The sequence below is a fragment of the Alosa pseudoharengus genome, unplaced genomic scaffold, assembly GCF_046254945.1.
Source record: "Alosa pseudoharengus isolate Yale_2024_CS ecotype anadromous, Long Island Sound unplaced genomic scaffold, YU_APseudo_1.1 YU_APseudo_1.1_scf_2, whole genome shotgun sequence".
In the NCBI taxonomy this organism is placed as follows: Eukaryota; Metazoa; Chordata; class Actinopteri; order Clupeiformes; family Clupeidae; genus Alosa; species Alosa pseudoharengus.
This window is the reverse complement of record NW_027468663.1, coordinates 10878930-10892094: the sequence shown is the minus strand read 5'-3', so window position 1 is coordinate 10892094 and position 13165 is coordinate 10878930. Positions and strand designations below refer to the sequence as shown.

Sequence of the window (13165 nt, the reverse complement as noted above, 5' to 3'; positions counted from 1 at the left end):
AAATATTTAAACATACTCAATTTTAAATGAAAATGATGTGCATGTCTTGGGTATATAACAGAATATATGTATGTTGTGTACACGTATGTGTGTTTGTGTACATTCTGGGTTGTGAACTGATTCAGTCTCATGTGACTTATCTATGATTGTGTGTGTGTCTGTGTGTAGGAGCTGGAGGCGATGCGGGGCGGCTCGGCGGCGCGCCTGCGGGAGTTGAGCGCTGAGCACAGCGAGCTGCAGACGGAACTGGCGGCGATGCACACTGAGCATGCTCAGCGGCTGGGGGAGGCACAGCAGGAGCAGCGGGAGCTGGAGACGCGTCTGGAGCAGCTCCGGCAGCAGAGCTGCGTCTGTGAGCCAGGCAGCCACAAGCAGCAGGAGGCGCACTATACCACACAGGTAGGCCCACTACACTATACTGCACAGGTAGACCTTACAGGTAGGACCCCTACACTACACCACACAGGTAGGCCTTACAGGTAGGACCCCTACACTACACCACACAGGTAGGCCCCCTACACTACACCACACAGGTAGGCCTTACAGGTAGGACCCCTACACTACACCACACCGGTAGGCCTTACAGGTAGGACCCCTACACTACACCACACAGGTAGGCCCCCTACACTACACCACACAGGTGCACAGCACAGGTACACCACACAGGTAGACCTTACAGGTAGGCCCCCTACACTATACGGCATAGGTAGGCCCACTGCCTAGCCTTCCTTGACTTTTAGAAAAAGAAAATAGATTGTTTAGTTTCAATGCACTTTAACATGCAGGCAGCACAACCCCATATTATAATCCAGAACATCACAGTTTAAGCTAAAGACTGATGTAAGACAGCCTCCTGTCAGGAATTGGCTGCACTCTCCTTCAAACAACAGCTGCTGCCTGTCTCACATCTTAAACATGTTTACTCGGATGTATGTGAACACACACCTGCGAACTGCTTACAGCGGTCTGTCCTCCTGTATGCTCACAGCTCAGCAAGGACTCAGGCTGCCTGGATAAATATAATACATGCTCAGCACTGACTAGTGTGTTTTATATTGGAATAGAAAAGAAATGCTCAAGCTTCTGCATCAAAAATGTGCATATGAAACAGTGTGTTATGTGGTGGCATATGTAAAATGTTATTTGGAATTAGTTAGTATTCTAGTATAATTTGTAATTCCATTTGCCACAAGGACCAACCAGACGGCGTCTCTATGCTTGTACTCTGGCCAGTTTTAAGGCACGGTCGAGCAGATGCTTCACCAGTGAGCTGAGGCCCTCTGCTGCAGTACTCTTGGAGCACCGGGCTGTTGTCTCGGTCCGAGGGGAAGGGGTGCCGCCCAGGCCTCAGGTCCCAGGACGGAGGGTGCCGTGCGAGGGCGGCCTGGGGAGGGCTGTGTGTCGTCTCTGGGTGTTGGGGGAGGGGGTCGGGGGATGGGGCTGGTGCCAGCGAGGCTGGTCGGGCCTCTGCGCCTCACTGGCTCTTTGTGTGGGGCTCTCAGTGGCCTCTTTTCTGTCGGCCTCACGGCTGCGCTCGCTGCAGCGCCGCACAGGGACACACGGGCGCTGGAATGCAGCCCACCCCTATACCCTCCCTCTCCCTCTCTCGTTTCTGTCTCTCTCTCTTTCTCCATCCCCCTCCCTCCCTCCATCCCTCCCTCCCAGACACACAACACAAAGCCAGGCTGGGGCCTCCACCTCCTCCCTGTGCATTCTGTGTGTTGGCATCAGGTTCTGATAGTCTAACAGGATTTTAAAAATGTGTGCATCTACGTGAGACTAAACTGCCCCCTCTGTGTGTGTGTGTGTGTGTGTGTGTGTGTGTGTGTGTGTGTGTGTGTGTGTGTGTGTGTGTGTGTGTGTGTGTGTGTGTGTGTGTGTGTTTTCAGCTGTCTAAGCTGCGTGCGCGTCTGGAGCGTGCGGAGGCTGAGCGCGCTGAGCTGCAGGAGGAGCTGCAGCGGGAGCGGGAGGCGCGGGAGTGCCTAGAGCTCACCATCGGCCAGCTCCGGCAGCAGATGATCACCGCCATCAGCCCCAGCCACACTCCTCCACCCTCCAGCACCCCCACCCCTACAGAGGCCTCCCCCTCCACGTCACAGGGCCCCGAGCTGGCCTCCGGCTAGAGGATCACAGAGCACCGAGAGCCCCAGGCCCCGGCCAGCCCACCCCAGCTCAACCACACCCTACCGGGGCCCTCCCTCGCCCTGCACGGCCTGGCCCCCCTCCTCCCCCTCCATCCCTGGAGCCCAGGAGAACCAGGCCACAGACTTGCAGGACACGAGCAAAAACATCCTGAGAGGCCTGCGGAGCCCCACGTGGAGAGAGGAGGGCCACTCTGCTGTGGCTCCTCACGTTCATCAGCTCTCTCTCTTCACTGACTGATTATGTTTTTTGGACATTTATGCTGTTTTTTTTATTTAATATTTCTTTAACAGGATCATATCCGCTCCCTTCCACAAGCCTCCTTTATATCTGTCTACCCACTGCCCCCTTCCATCTTTTTTATTGTCTTGTTTGTTTATAATATTTAAGATTTTGCTTGTTTGCTTCATTTCACTTTGTTGTTTCGACTGTGCATGTTGATTTTTAATTTATAGTTCTGGCCGGGAAATTGCTTGGCCAACAACAGGGAGATAGTTTGAAGGACTCCTTAGGCTTAGGCTCCCTTCTCCACGACACCACCCCACCCCACCCCACCCCACCACTGCACCGCCAGCCCCTGTTCCTCTGGGCTGTGGGTCTGCTCCTCTGTGCCCAAGACTGACTGAGGTGTGTGTGAGTCCCTCTGAGCTCTTGTCCTGGCCGGGATTGGGCTCCGGGTTCAGTACAGGTCTGAGAGTCCCTGGGCTCTGACTGTCTCTTTATGCTACCTGGCTCCCCCACGCCACCACCCTGGAGCCCACAGAACCCCCCACCCCTCTCCTGCATACAGCCCTTTACTGGCCACCAGCCTCCACCAGCCAGCGGCAGCAGGGAACTGCATGGATGTTCATGTTGTAGCGACTTTTGGTTTTGAAACTGAAATGAACGGTTTTTTGTTGTTGTTGTTTTTAAAACACACGTTTCAAGTTCTATCAGGCGGAGGGTACTATTTGAACATTTATAGTAAAGAGCATTAGGATCCTCCTACATAAACTACATAACCTCATCGCAATTAAGGAAGGGACTGAGGCCGAATGCCTTGTCTCCTCCTCCAGTGCAGTTTGGAGCATTCATGTGAGATCCGCTATCTATTTCCCTTAACCTGCCTCCAGAGTCCCTCTGTCTCATGACGGAGGAAATGGAGAGAAAAAAAATCATGAAAAACCTTGCCTGAGCGGCCACTGAGCAGCAGGCACAGATGTGCATGCACGCCCTCTACTGGACAGGATGGTGTACAACACCCAACACTCAACTGTGTCCAATGTGTTTTGATGGGGTTGGTACAACAAGCACAGGCCACCTCTGCCCATTTGTTTTTGGGTTGCGAATGTTTGCTTGTTTCTGATGGTTTGACTGAGGATTGAATCACTGTGAACAGGAGGTGTGCTTGGACTAGCTCACCTAACTTCATCTGTTGACAAGAATTAGGTTTGTGTGTTTGGGCTTTTTAATGGTTGCCCCCTTCACACACACACACACACACACACACACACACACACACACACACACATATATATATATATATATATATTTGTGTGTTTTTTTCAAAACAATAAAACAGTTGTGCTGCTGCATTTAAGTTGTAACTAAAACAAAAAATAGCATGGAGGCTGGAATCACATGAGCGGATTTACTGTGGCAGATTTAGGTTCACCTCTACTCGTGCAAATGGTTTCCCTCAGACCGGTTTGTGCTCCTTCACCCCACCCGACCCAACCAACCCCAGCAGTGTGTTGTTGAGTGGGCCTTCAGATAGACCACCATACCACCCACTCCCCCTCTAGGCTACTCTCCCCCAGTGGAGGCTCCAGGGCTAAGGGGCGCCATCAGACTCCCTCCCAGAGACAACCCCTTCATACAAGGCCTCTTCATGCTAGTGCCCTGTGTGATTGCTTGGCTACTCACTGTCTTGTGTGTGTAGTTGTTTGTTTGTGTGTTTGCTCCTTGCAGTGAGTGAGCAGATGGATGGGGTGGTGAGGGGGGCAGTTGTGTGTGGGGAGGAAGGCAGTAGGGGAGGGGAAGGATTACGCCTGAAGCATCTTACTGCAGTCAGAACCCGACATTTGACCTGAATTAGTAGTGCAAATGATTGGTTGTCATTGGAGGGAAGAAAGATGTGGTGAAGCTCCACACATTTTTGCATCTATTTCATTATGTGGATGGAAAAAAGAAAGGAGGGGGGAAAAATAACAAAGATCAAATAATGCTGTACATGTTTGCTTTTTTGGTTCTTAAAATGTTCATGGATATATTGAGAAGCTATTTAATGTATTCACTAATAAAGATTTATATTAATCTTGTATATACAGTATATAGTAGTTATTAATATATATATATTAACTGTTGTATGAGGAAATTACTAAAAGTTATATGGACTGAATCAGAAAAACACACAAAAAACTGTAATTCCTTGCAGGTTTTCTTTTTTTGCATTTATACTGAAAGAACTAAGAGTAACTTTTGTATTTGTGGGATATATTTGGGGCTGTGACTGAACTGCATTGCTGCTGCACCTTGCCCTCCAAAACTGATGACTTTTATGTTTGCAATTCATATCTTGATTGACAAGATTTTCTTATTTCTGTTTTTTTTTTTTTTGTCTTCAAAGGACTGATTCAGATGCTATCAGAATTTCTCAAGGTCATTAGAAAAAAAAGGAAGTTTTGGCATAAATGGATACACACGTTTGATTGCTCTGACTGTGAAGCCTGAGGCTGTGACTCTAAAGAGCTCTAAAGACCATGGCTTGGCACAGCTCAGTAGCTGGAGGTGGAATTGCATATGTGGTAACCCCATGTTCAGCAGCCGCAGTTAGTTGACCCTACTGATTGATCCTACTAATGGGATTGTGTTTAAGGCGCGCCTGTATGAGTGTACATGTATAAAGACTTCCTGAGAGCAAGTGAAACACAGTCTCTGCTCTACAGGCTGTCCATGCTTGTTGTGCTGTGTACATGACCACATGTGATTTAAACCAATGGAAGGTTTTGGAAAGGCATACATGGAAGCTAAATGCGTTGTCAGTATGTTCTGAAGCAAATGCAAACAATCAGTATTATTATTATTATTATTATTATTACTTGCTATAATTACCTCGGTCAAGAAAATGCTGTTTTTTATGTGTCGAGATATTTCTGTGTATTTCTGGAGCTTTCTAGACTATTTGATTTTGTCAATGCTGTGGAACATTGTGTAAATTGCATTTTTTTTCTATACCTGGGGAGGGAGCTGTACGTTTTATAGCAGTTATCCGAGTATGTGGTGTTGTGGTCTACATACCTGGCAGAGTTGGGGAGGAAGTATATGACTCTTGCTGTACATATTGGTCATGCATGCACCATGACTGTGGACATTGCAAGAACCGTACCTCTGCAAGAGGGCATTTTTACTTGCGAATCCACAGAGCCCTCTCTGACCACTCTCACTTGTGAACAACGGTACTGTGCGAATGAGGAGACTTCACTTTCACCACCACCCCTCCCACACGCACCCACACCCTCCAACCATCTACTATCTGCCAGCACAGCCCATCTCCCAGCGTGGTGAACGATCACAGATTTTTATATATCAATATGGATATTAAGAAGGCATGGATGTGTCGCTAGCTCCCAGCCTTGGAAGCAGTGGAGTTTTTTTTTTTTTTTGTGAAAGACAACCGATCACTCTGAGAAAAACATTTAAACATATTCCTTTTTGAAAGAAAATAAAATAATGATTTGTTAATGTTTCTTTGATGGGGACAAAAAGCAATTCTGAAAATGCAGTGTCTATGTATGACCATTGCATACTATGTTGCCAATTCTGCGGTGTGATAAAAAGTTTGCTCTTGCATGAAATGAGACACTGTTCTCCTACCTCATGTTGTGATATTAAAAATGTTTTATAAGCAGATGACGTATCTCTAACCATTTATCATAATTGATATTTACTAGCAAAATGCATAACTGTACATGCTTTTAGCTAATACCTCAGTTGTATCTAGTGTTTTGTTTATTTTCCTAATTTCAGACCTTGTACATATATCTTGTATAGACATTGAACTTGGATTAAATTCAAGTAAAGTCCTGTAGTGTCAAGATTGCTGTGTCATTGAGATTTTTTCCCCTCAATTGTATCATGGTGGTTACCCTTATCTTAACCCAAATACAGACATCTGTTTTATCCTCTGAATCCAGCCAAATTAAATCCATATTGAATTAAATGCTGTATCTAGAATTATTCTTACTCGCTTTGGCGCATTTCTCAGATTTGACTTGTAATTCTCAAAACTAGTTGTTTTAACATCCACATTATCTCGTTACTTGTGCACATTATAAAATCTATTTGTTATTATTTCCAACAAACAGCAAACGTTTCGGCATATCAATGCAATTGATTGTACAATTGTTTGCTGCTTTTTGTACACTATCTATCGCTGATGAAATAGGCCTCTAAATAGCGGTTAAATAGCGGTGGCCTCCAAAGCATCTAGGTAATACTGCATTGCTTGAGTCATGAGATCATATGCAAACATGTTCTATCAACCATCATAATGTAATTTGTGAAGCATTATTTTTCCATTTCTATTTCACTTTTTCTGCACATGTGAATTAATGATTTGCTCTCATCAGGCAAATCTTGACTCACTGACGGGGAATGTTAGATCAACCAGCTATTAAAGGTCAGAACCGTTATGAACCCACAATTGTCAAGTACATATAAAACTAGATGTACCGCGTAGCGGTACAAAATATGACCGCCGCTCAGTCCTGCACATCCATTCCGCGAAAATAAATCATATTAATGAATTTGTCTCCATCTTCTACTCCATCCCCCACTCTTGAAACTTTTGTGTATGCTTGTTTGGAATGTGTGTTTGCACACATTCCGCACACAAAGTAGCCTACTGGCGCTGCAAAGGTGAATAGATTTGTTTCTGGGCCAAAAAATCTGTAACATTGTTATAAAACCTTTAAAATCTCTAAACAATCACAAGTAGGGCAGTTCATCATAGTCCATCCATTGCAACTGGACTGATGAAAGGTACACCTGTAGGCTACATTGTATTTGGGAAAAGCAGAAGGTAGCAGCATAATGTATTTATTTATTTATTATTAAACTAAAACAATCCCTGTCAGTTCCATGCAGTTTTCAACAGCTATCAAGAAGAGAGGTCATGTCATGGATTTTTGTGAATGTTTCTTCTTCTACATATGCATAGGTTTAGTCATCTAGTTCAAATTATATTCAGCTTTATTGTCAATGCACAAATTAAATACCAGTAGTCTAAAACAAAATGCCGTTTTACCCAGTGGTGCAAATAACTGACATGTCCAAAAGGGCCTTCATGAAATGCGTTGCGAGACTGTTCATACACATTTTAACGGGCAAAGTTGAAGAGCTACTCTCCGTTTGTGCAAATAATATGCTGATTCATGTTCCCTTGCATTTTGCAACCATGAGGTCCATGGTTAAGCTCAATCTTTTGACGCAATCTTTTGATTTTCACCCAGCCTAGTCCATGGTAGGCGCCCGATAGAAATATTGTTTAATTTTGCGATTGAGATATCCACGCACTGGCGCCCCCCCTGCGACGTGTTCGCCCCCCGGTTTTAGAGCTATTCTAAATGCAAAAATGCATAGACATTGCATGACAAAACCGTGACTGTTAACAAACTATAAGCTATATAAGGTAGGCCCTATGCTAGGCCTATTACACAACACAAATTGTCACCAGGCTATGCTGGCGACCCAAATAAAATCTCCGTTGGAACCAATGGCTTACACCTTACAGTATCAAGCTGCCACCTCTTGGCGAAAAGTTAATAGTTTTGCATATCAGTAGTAATACATTTCACGTAGCTGTGAATCACGGAAAGGGCGAATGAAGTGGACACTTCTAAATGGAACCCAACCCACTGTACAGTAACTCAAGGTCTGTGGCTAAAGCAGCCATAATGAAAGCGTTATCATTGTTTGGATACTTCACACACACGTGTTTTTTAATCGCATAGACTACAACTACCAAGCTGGAATCAAAGCACATCGACTCCCCTCTCACACCCTAAACACGCACTTCGAACAAACAAAAGGCGCCTCAGTCTCACGGAATAGCCATAGGCAAAACTGTATCTGACCGGTGTAACGTTGGTACTAAATCATCCATCGCAAAGAATGATTTTTGTAGCACGTGCAACAAATATGTGTAGGTACAGCCCTGCCCTGAATACATCTCAACGTGCGCTCTAAAACATCTGGTTTAAATGGAGATGTAGATCATCACGGGATCATAGACAGGTTATCTTTCAGGTAGCCTAGGCCTATATATTTTCCATTAAAAAACCATCACGTAGCGAACGTGTTGTGGCTAGCCTAGGTTATGGTCATAAGCAAATGAGATGACAGTCGAAAGATACAATTAGTGCTGTTATCGATTTGCTTGGTAGCCTATAAACGCATTTATGGTTTTCTACAAATACATCAATAATCAAATTGGCCTCCATCACTCAACCATGCTAACGGTAACATTATTTTACCTACGTTCTGCTATTGATAGGATTAACGTAGCCTACCTGCAGTAAAAAACAAGCATGTCCGATAAACATTCTCAGATTTATTTCGGCTTCAAGAGGAAATGGGAATTACATTTCATGCAGAAATCATCCTACCCTTAGACGTTCTCTGCGGTAAACTACTGTAGCCTACAGTCTTGTCCTTGTAGGAAGCATAGTGTCTTTCTAACCCACTTTAGATTAACTTCCAACAAAATTACGTCTCACTGCAACGAGGCGCCATCTAGTGGACAAACGACTACTTATCGCCAATACTGGAAATGCAGCCATGATGATGATGATGAATATTTATTTTGGCTTTCTTTTAATCCTACTGAATTTGTAATTGGGCATTTCTCAGATTTCGGGCCTATTTGGGTTACTGAAATTTTGAAAAATAAAATTCAAAATTTTACTAATTGGTATGCATCAAATTATTAGTCATTTTGATAGGAGTAACCTTGTGAGCTTGGTTGAGACCACAATATAAGGGAATTTATGATTTTTTGTCATTTTTCAGGTAAATGTCATTACCATCACATCATCTAATATGTACATTTTAAAGATGAAATGGTCAATCAATGATCAATCAATGATCAATTATGGTTTCACATGAAGTCTATTTTTATCTTGAACTTATTAGAATTGTTGAATATTACTTACAACATGAATTATAGTCGTTTAAGTATCTTATTTTTTGATTTTTTCACTCGACCCTGGCTTGGAATTTCATTTATTTGAAATAAATGCCATATATCATATCTGTTTTCATCCAGTGGCAATTTAGACTGTCCAACATTGTCAAAAATATCTAATTAATGTCATTTATTGTAATTTATACATAATCTATTGGCAAAAATATGCATGGTGATGGTGATGACATTGCAGTTCTGGTAATGACATTTGTTGCGGTGATGACAAATCACTGATCGTAATCTATTGCAATTAAATGTTTATAATTTAGAAACCCAAGTTGAACTGACTTTGTGAAAAAAAAAACTTATTTCTTTTAAAAAGAGTACTTTAAATGTATCTGCAAAAATGTCATCACCAACACAGTCGTCATTACCACTACATTTCAAGCTATAATGTGCTGGTAATGACTGTGTTGGTGATGACATTTATACCGAAAAACTACCCTGAGAAGCAAAAATGATCACCATGCAAGTGTAGCTAGCTTTCTACATGTAATGTACATCATTTAAACTATTAAAGTCATTTTAAAATTTCAGGAATATTCAAAAATACAGAAATACAATGCGTATGGTAATGACACATAATAAGTGTACATGCCCAAAACGAGGGATAAAGAGTAGATTTTCTTATGTTTCTGGACATCAAGGCATCAATCTTTCTGCTTGACACCCATTTATTCCACTGTGATAATAGGTGACCATGGTTACCAAATATTTTTTTGATGAAAAAACAGTAGCAAAGTGCCTTTATGTAGAGTGTGCTGGTAATGACGGCTAAACCATGGGACAGGTAAACATTAAGCAAAATAAAGCAGGAAATGCATATATATGCATAATGTGTGCATGCAGTTCATTAGTTCAGATTACATTTAATTCATATGCATGATTTTTTAAATGAAATTTTGATAAATAATGTTTGAGATATGGCACAATATGTGAAAACTCTGGTTGCGGACAACACCAAAACACTGATATTGTACCATAAAACACCAATAAAATGTGTCTAAATCATGAGTAGGAGCAACCATTAAAAAAGTCTAGGCTTGTTTTTCTTTATACTAATTAGTGATGCTAAACATTATTAGATTTAATGTGTTTTTAATAGAATTACACCCTGTGGACAGAAATAGGCCCCAATTCTGGGAAATACCCAATTATGTATCAGCCGTTCTAATACCGATAGTATGTGGGTGCCTGTGTGTGTGTGTGCATGTGTATATGTGTGCACCACCATCTACAGGCCAATGAGTGTAGAGTCACTAAATGTACACATAACCTAATTTTTTAGACCCCCCCATGGATGAAATTCTACGAAACTTGGCATACCCCCAGAGAATGTCAGGTTAATCATACACATAAAATTTGGTGCAGTTCTGAACGTCTTTACTGAAGAGAGGGGCGATTAAAGCAGAATGATATTGCATTTTCATTTTTTACCGGGGGGGTGCAAATCACAAATGAGTGATTATGGGCTAAGTTGATGTGGGCCCTTGAGACCAACATACCATAAAAATTTCTTCATCCTCGGTGCCACGGTTCAGGTAGTTATTTAGGAAAAACTGCATTTTTTGGGTTTCGGGGGGCCCAGCGCGGAGGGGGAGTGGCCCCCGGGGACCAAACGAAATTTTTCCGTAAAAGTCTAGTGGGGCTACATACCCACCAAATTTCATGTGCCCCGGTGTTTCGGTGCCCCGGGTATCGTTGACCAAAATTTCAGGAAGTAGATGACGGGAAAAAAAAAAAAAAAAAAAAAAAAACTTTGACAATCCCTATATGACCGCTTCGCTAGCTTCGCTAGCGGCGGTCATAATAACACTGCAGATCGAGTTCTGCCAAAGTGGTGTTTAAATGTACATATTTTTATTTATTTTTCCTTATTGGAACGAACCGCAGGACTGTAAAACAGTCTGGACTTAATTCCTTTAATTGATTGAATTAATCAGACAACAAACTGCAGTAAACAATACTCTAAAAATATACAATAAATATGAATCTGGTCTGATCTCAATGATCTCCCACATACACTAATGTGTAATGTTGTACTGTTGAAATTGATAAATGCCACACAGAAAAACTGCAGCCATGTGCATTTTCAATCATTGTCATCAAAACTTTATCCATAAAGTTTTTTGCCTATTACTTGAAATTTTGCCGGCAGTCAGCAAGGCTTTATCATTACAACTTTTCCTTAAGACTTGACATCTAGTTGGATAGATATATTTGGAAAATTAAGAATTATGAAATATGAAATACATGTTCAAGACATAGATGATGGTTGAATGCTTTTCCTGGGAATGTGCCTGTAACCTTAGGTGGGTGCAACCACAGTCATCGAACAGTAGAGGGCAGCGGAGGCCCAAAAGCAAACTTCACCTTTGCAAATCGTGGTTAGATTTACTTGTCACTTGTGTGTCAGATAGGTTTACCCATCAAGTGTCAAATAAATGAGAGAAACAAATTGAAGTACAGAAGGGCTCTCCAAAAGTTTGGAAACTGGAAACCCTGAATTATTTTACCATGATTGTTGATAAGTACAACCAGATATCAGGTACAATCAGTACTGGAAGATTTCAAGTACAACCAGTGCAAAACAATTGTTAGCCTCAACATATTTAAACAGTTTGTCACATTACCCATCAGTAAAAGCAAAATTCCACTGGCAGATTCCATCAGTAAATGTTAAGATCTTATATGCATTTAGCTTTTGGTAATGTGTGCATAGAGATACACTTATCAGGAAACTGTTGAGGAAAGATAGCCAAGGAACATTCATCATCAAGTGTGACGGCACGTCTATCTGCCAGACCAGAATGACTACCATCAGTATTAGAAAAGCAGCCCAGGTCCTAGTGAACGTGATGAGGGCCTGATCCAGGATGTGTAGCCTTGAGTGATCACAGTTTTGAGATTTTTGCACAGGGTGCCTGTTGGCTTCCTCCTTAGGCTTGTCTTTACTGACCATCATCCTAGCGTACAGCCTGATGCAAGCCACAGTCATCAGCAGGGCAAAGGAAATGTGGGAGCTTGTCCAGTTTCTCTGAGTCAGGCAGTGATCCAAAAGCAGGTGAGGAGAATCCTCCACCACTGGGTGGCAGCCAGACCCTAAAAACACATAGAGCAGTGCAACTGCCCACAGCACGACAGCACAGGCTGCATAATTCAGCTTCAGATTCCGGCAAGTTTGCTTAGATCCAACCGGGAAAGATCCATAATGGTCGAGCCCAGCCGCAAACAGCACAGGCCACTGCAGCGTGCTGTAGACGAATCCTGCTATCTGCACCAGCAAACATATGTGCTGGGTCGTGAACCGCACGCCAAAGAGGCTGAAGTCCTGCAGCCTGTAAATGGTCAGCTCCACGACAGTGAAGAGAGTGTCCACCAACGTCAAAGAGGCACAGAAGGTCCCCATGAAGCTACTGGTGAGACCCAGGTGGGATTGGTGGACCAGCAACACCAGGGACCAGTTCAGCAACGTGTTGATTCCCTGGACCAGCAGCAGGAACGGGATCGAGAGGTCCATGGCTAAGCGGCTGGTGGCCAGGACAGCCCACTGTGCACTGGAGACTGTGCACACCCTGATTGATGCACTTAAAAGGCAGAGAGTAAAGCCCCACCTCTCAGGGGCCTGCAGGGTTGGGCATTGACAAAGACAAAAATGAGGAAACTTAGAGCTTCTACATACCTGACGCACCCGACCGGTAGAGCGACAACGTGACGTCAAAATGACGTAGATCTCTCTGGCGCGCCAGGGTTTTGGCCGTGTAGCACACGGTAGCGCACCACTCATTATTTTTCAGT

At 43.3% G+C, this 13165-nt stretch overlaps 2 protein-coding genes across 2 annotated transcripts in view; one reads left to right on the top strand and one right to left on the bottom strand.

Annotated features, from left to right (window-relative positions):
- Nucleotides 1-3741, top strand: part of skila (SKI-like proto-oncogene a) — a 35231-nt gene extending 31490 nt beyond the window's left edge. Inside the window, exons 7-8 of the mRNA XM_076293669.1 lie at nucleotides 169-399; nucleotides 1890-3741. Coding sequence (XP_076149784.1) covers nucleotides 169-399; nucleotides 1890-2123 — 465 coding nt within the window. The 3' untranslated portion in view covers nucleotides 2124-3741. The remainder of the gene's footprint in view (nucleotides 1-168; nucleotides 400-1889) is intronic.
- A 7827-nt stretch (nucleotides 3742-11568) lies between these two features.
- On the bottom strand, nucleotides 11569-12887 carry gpr160 (G protein-coupled receptor 160). Its single transcript, XM_076293668.1, has one exon. It carries the CDS (start codon nucleotides 12885-12887, stop codon nucleotides 11997-11999), a length of 891 nt encoding a protein of 296 aa, XP_076149783.1. The 3' UTR covers nucleotides 11569-11996.
- Nucleotides 12888-13165: the final 278 nt, after the last annotated feature.

Excerpts from the sequence above, each read along its gene's own strand:
- gpr160 (XM_076293668.1), bottom strand. The coding sequence starts at position 12,887 with ATGGACCTCTCGATCCCGTTCCTGCTGCTGGTCCAGGGAATCAACACG.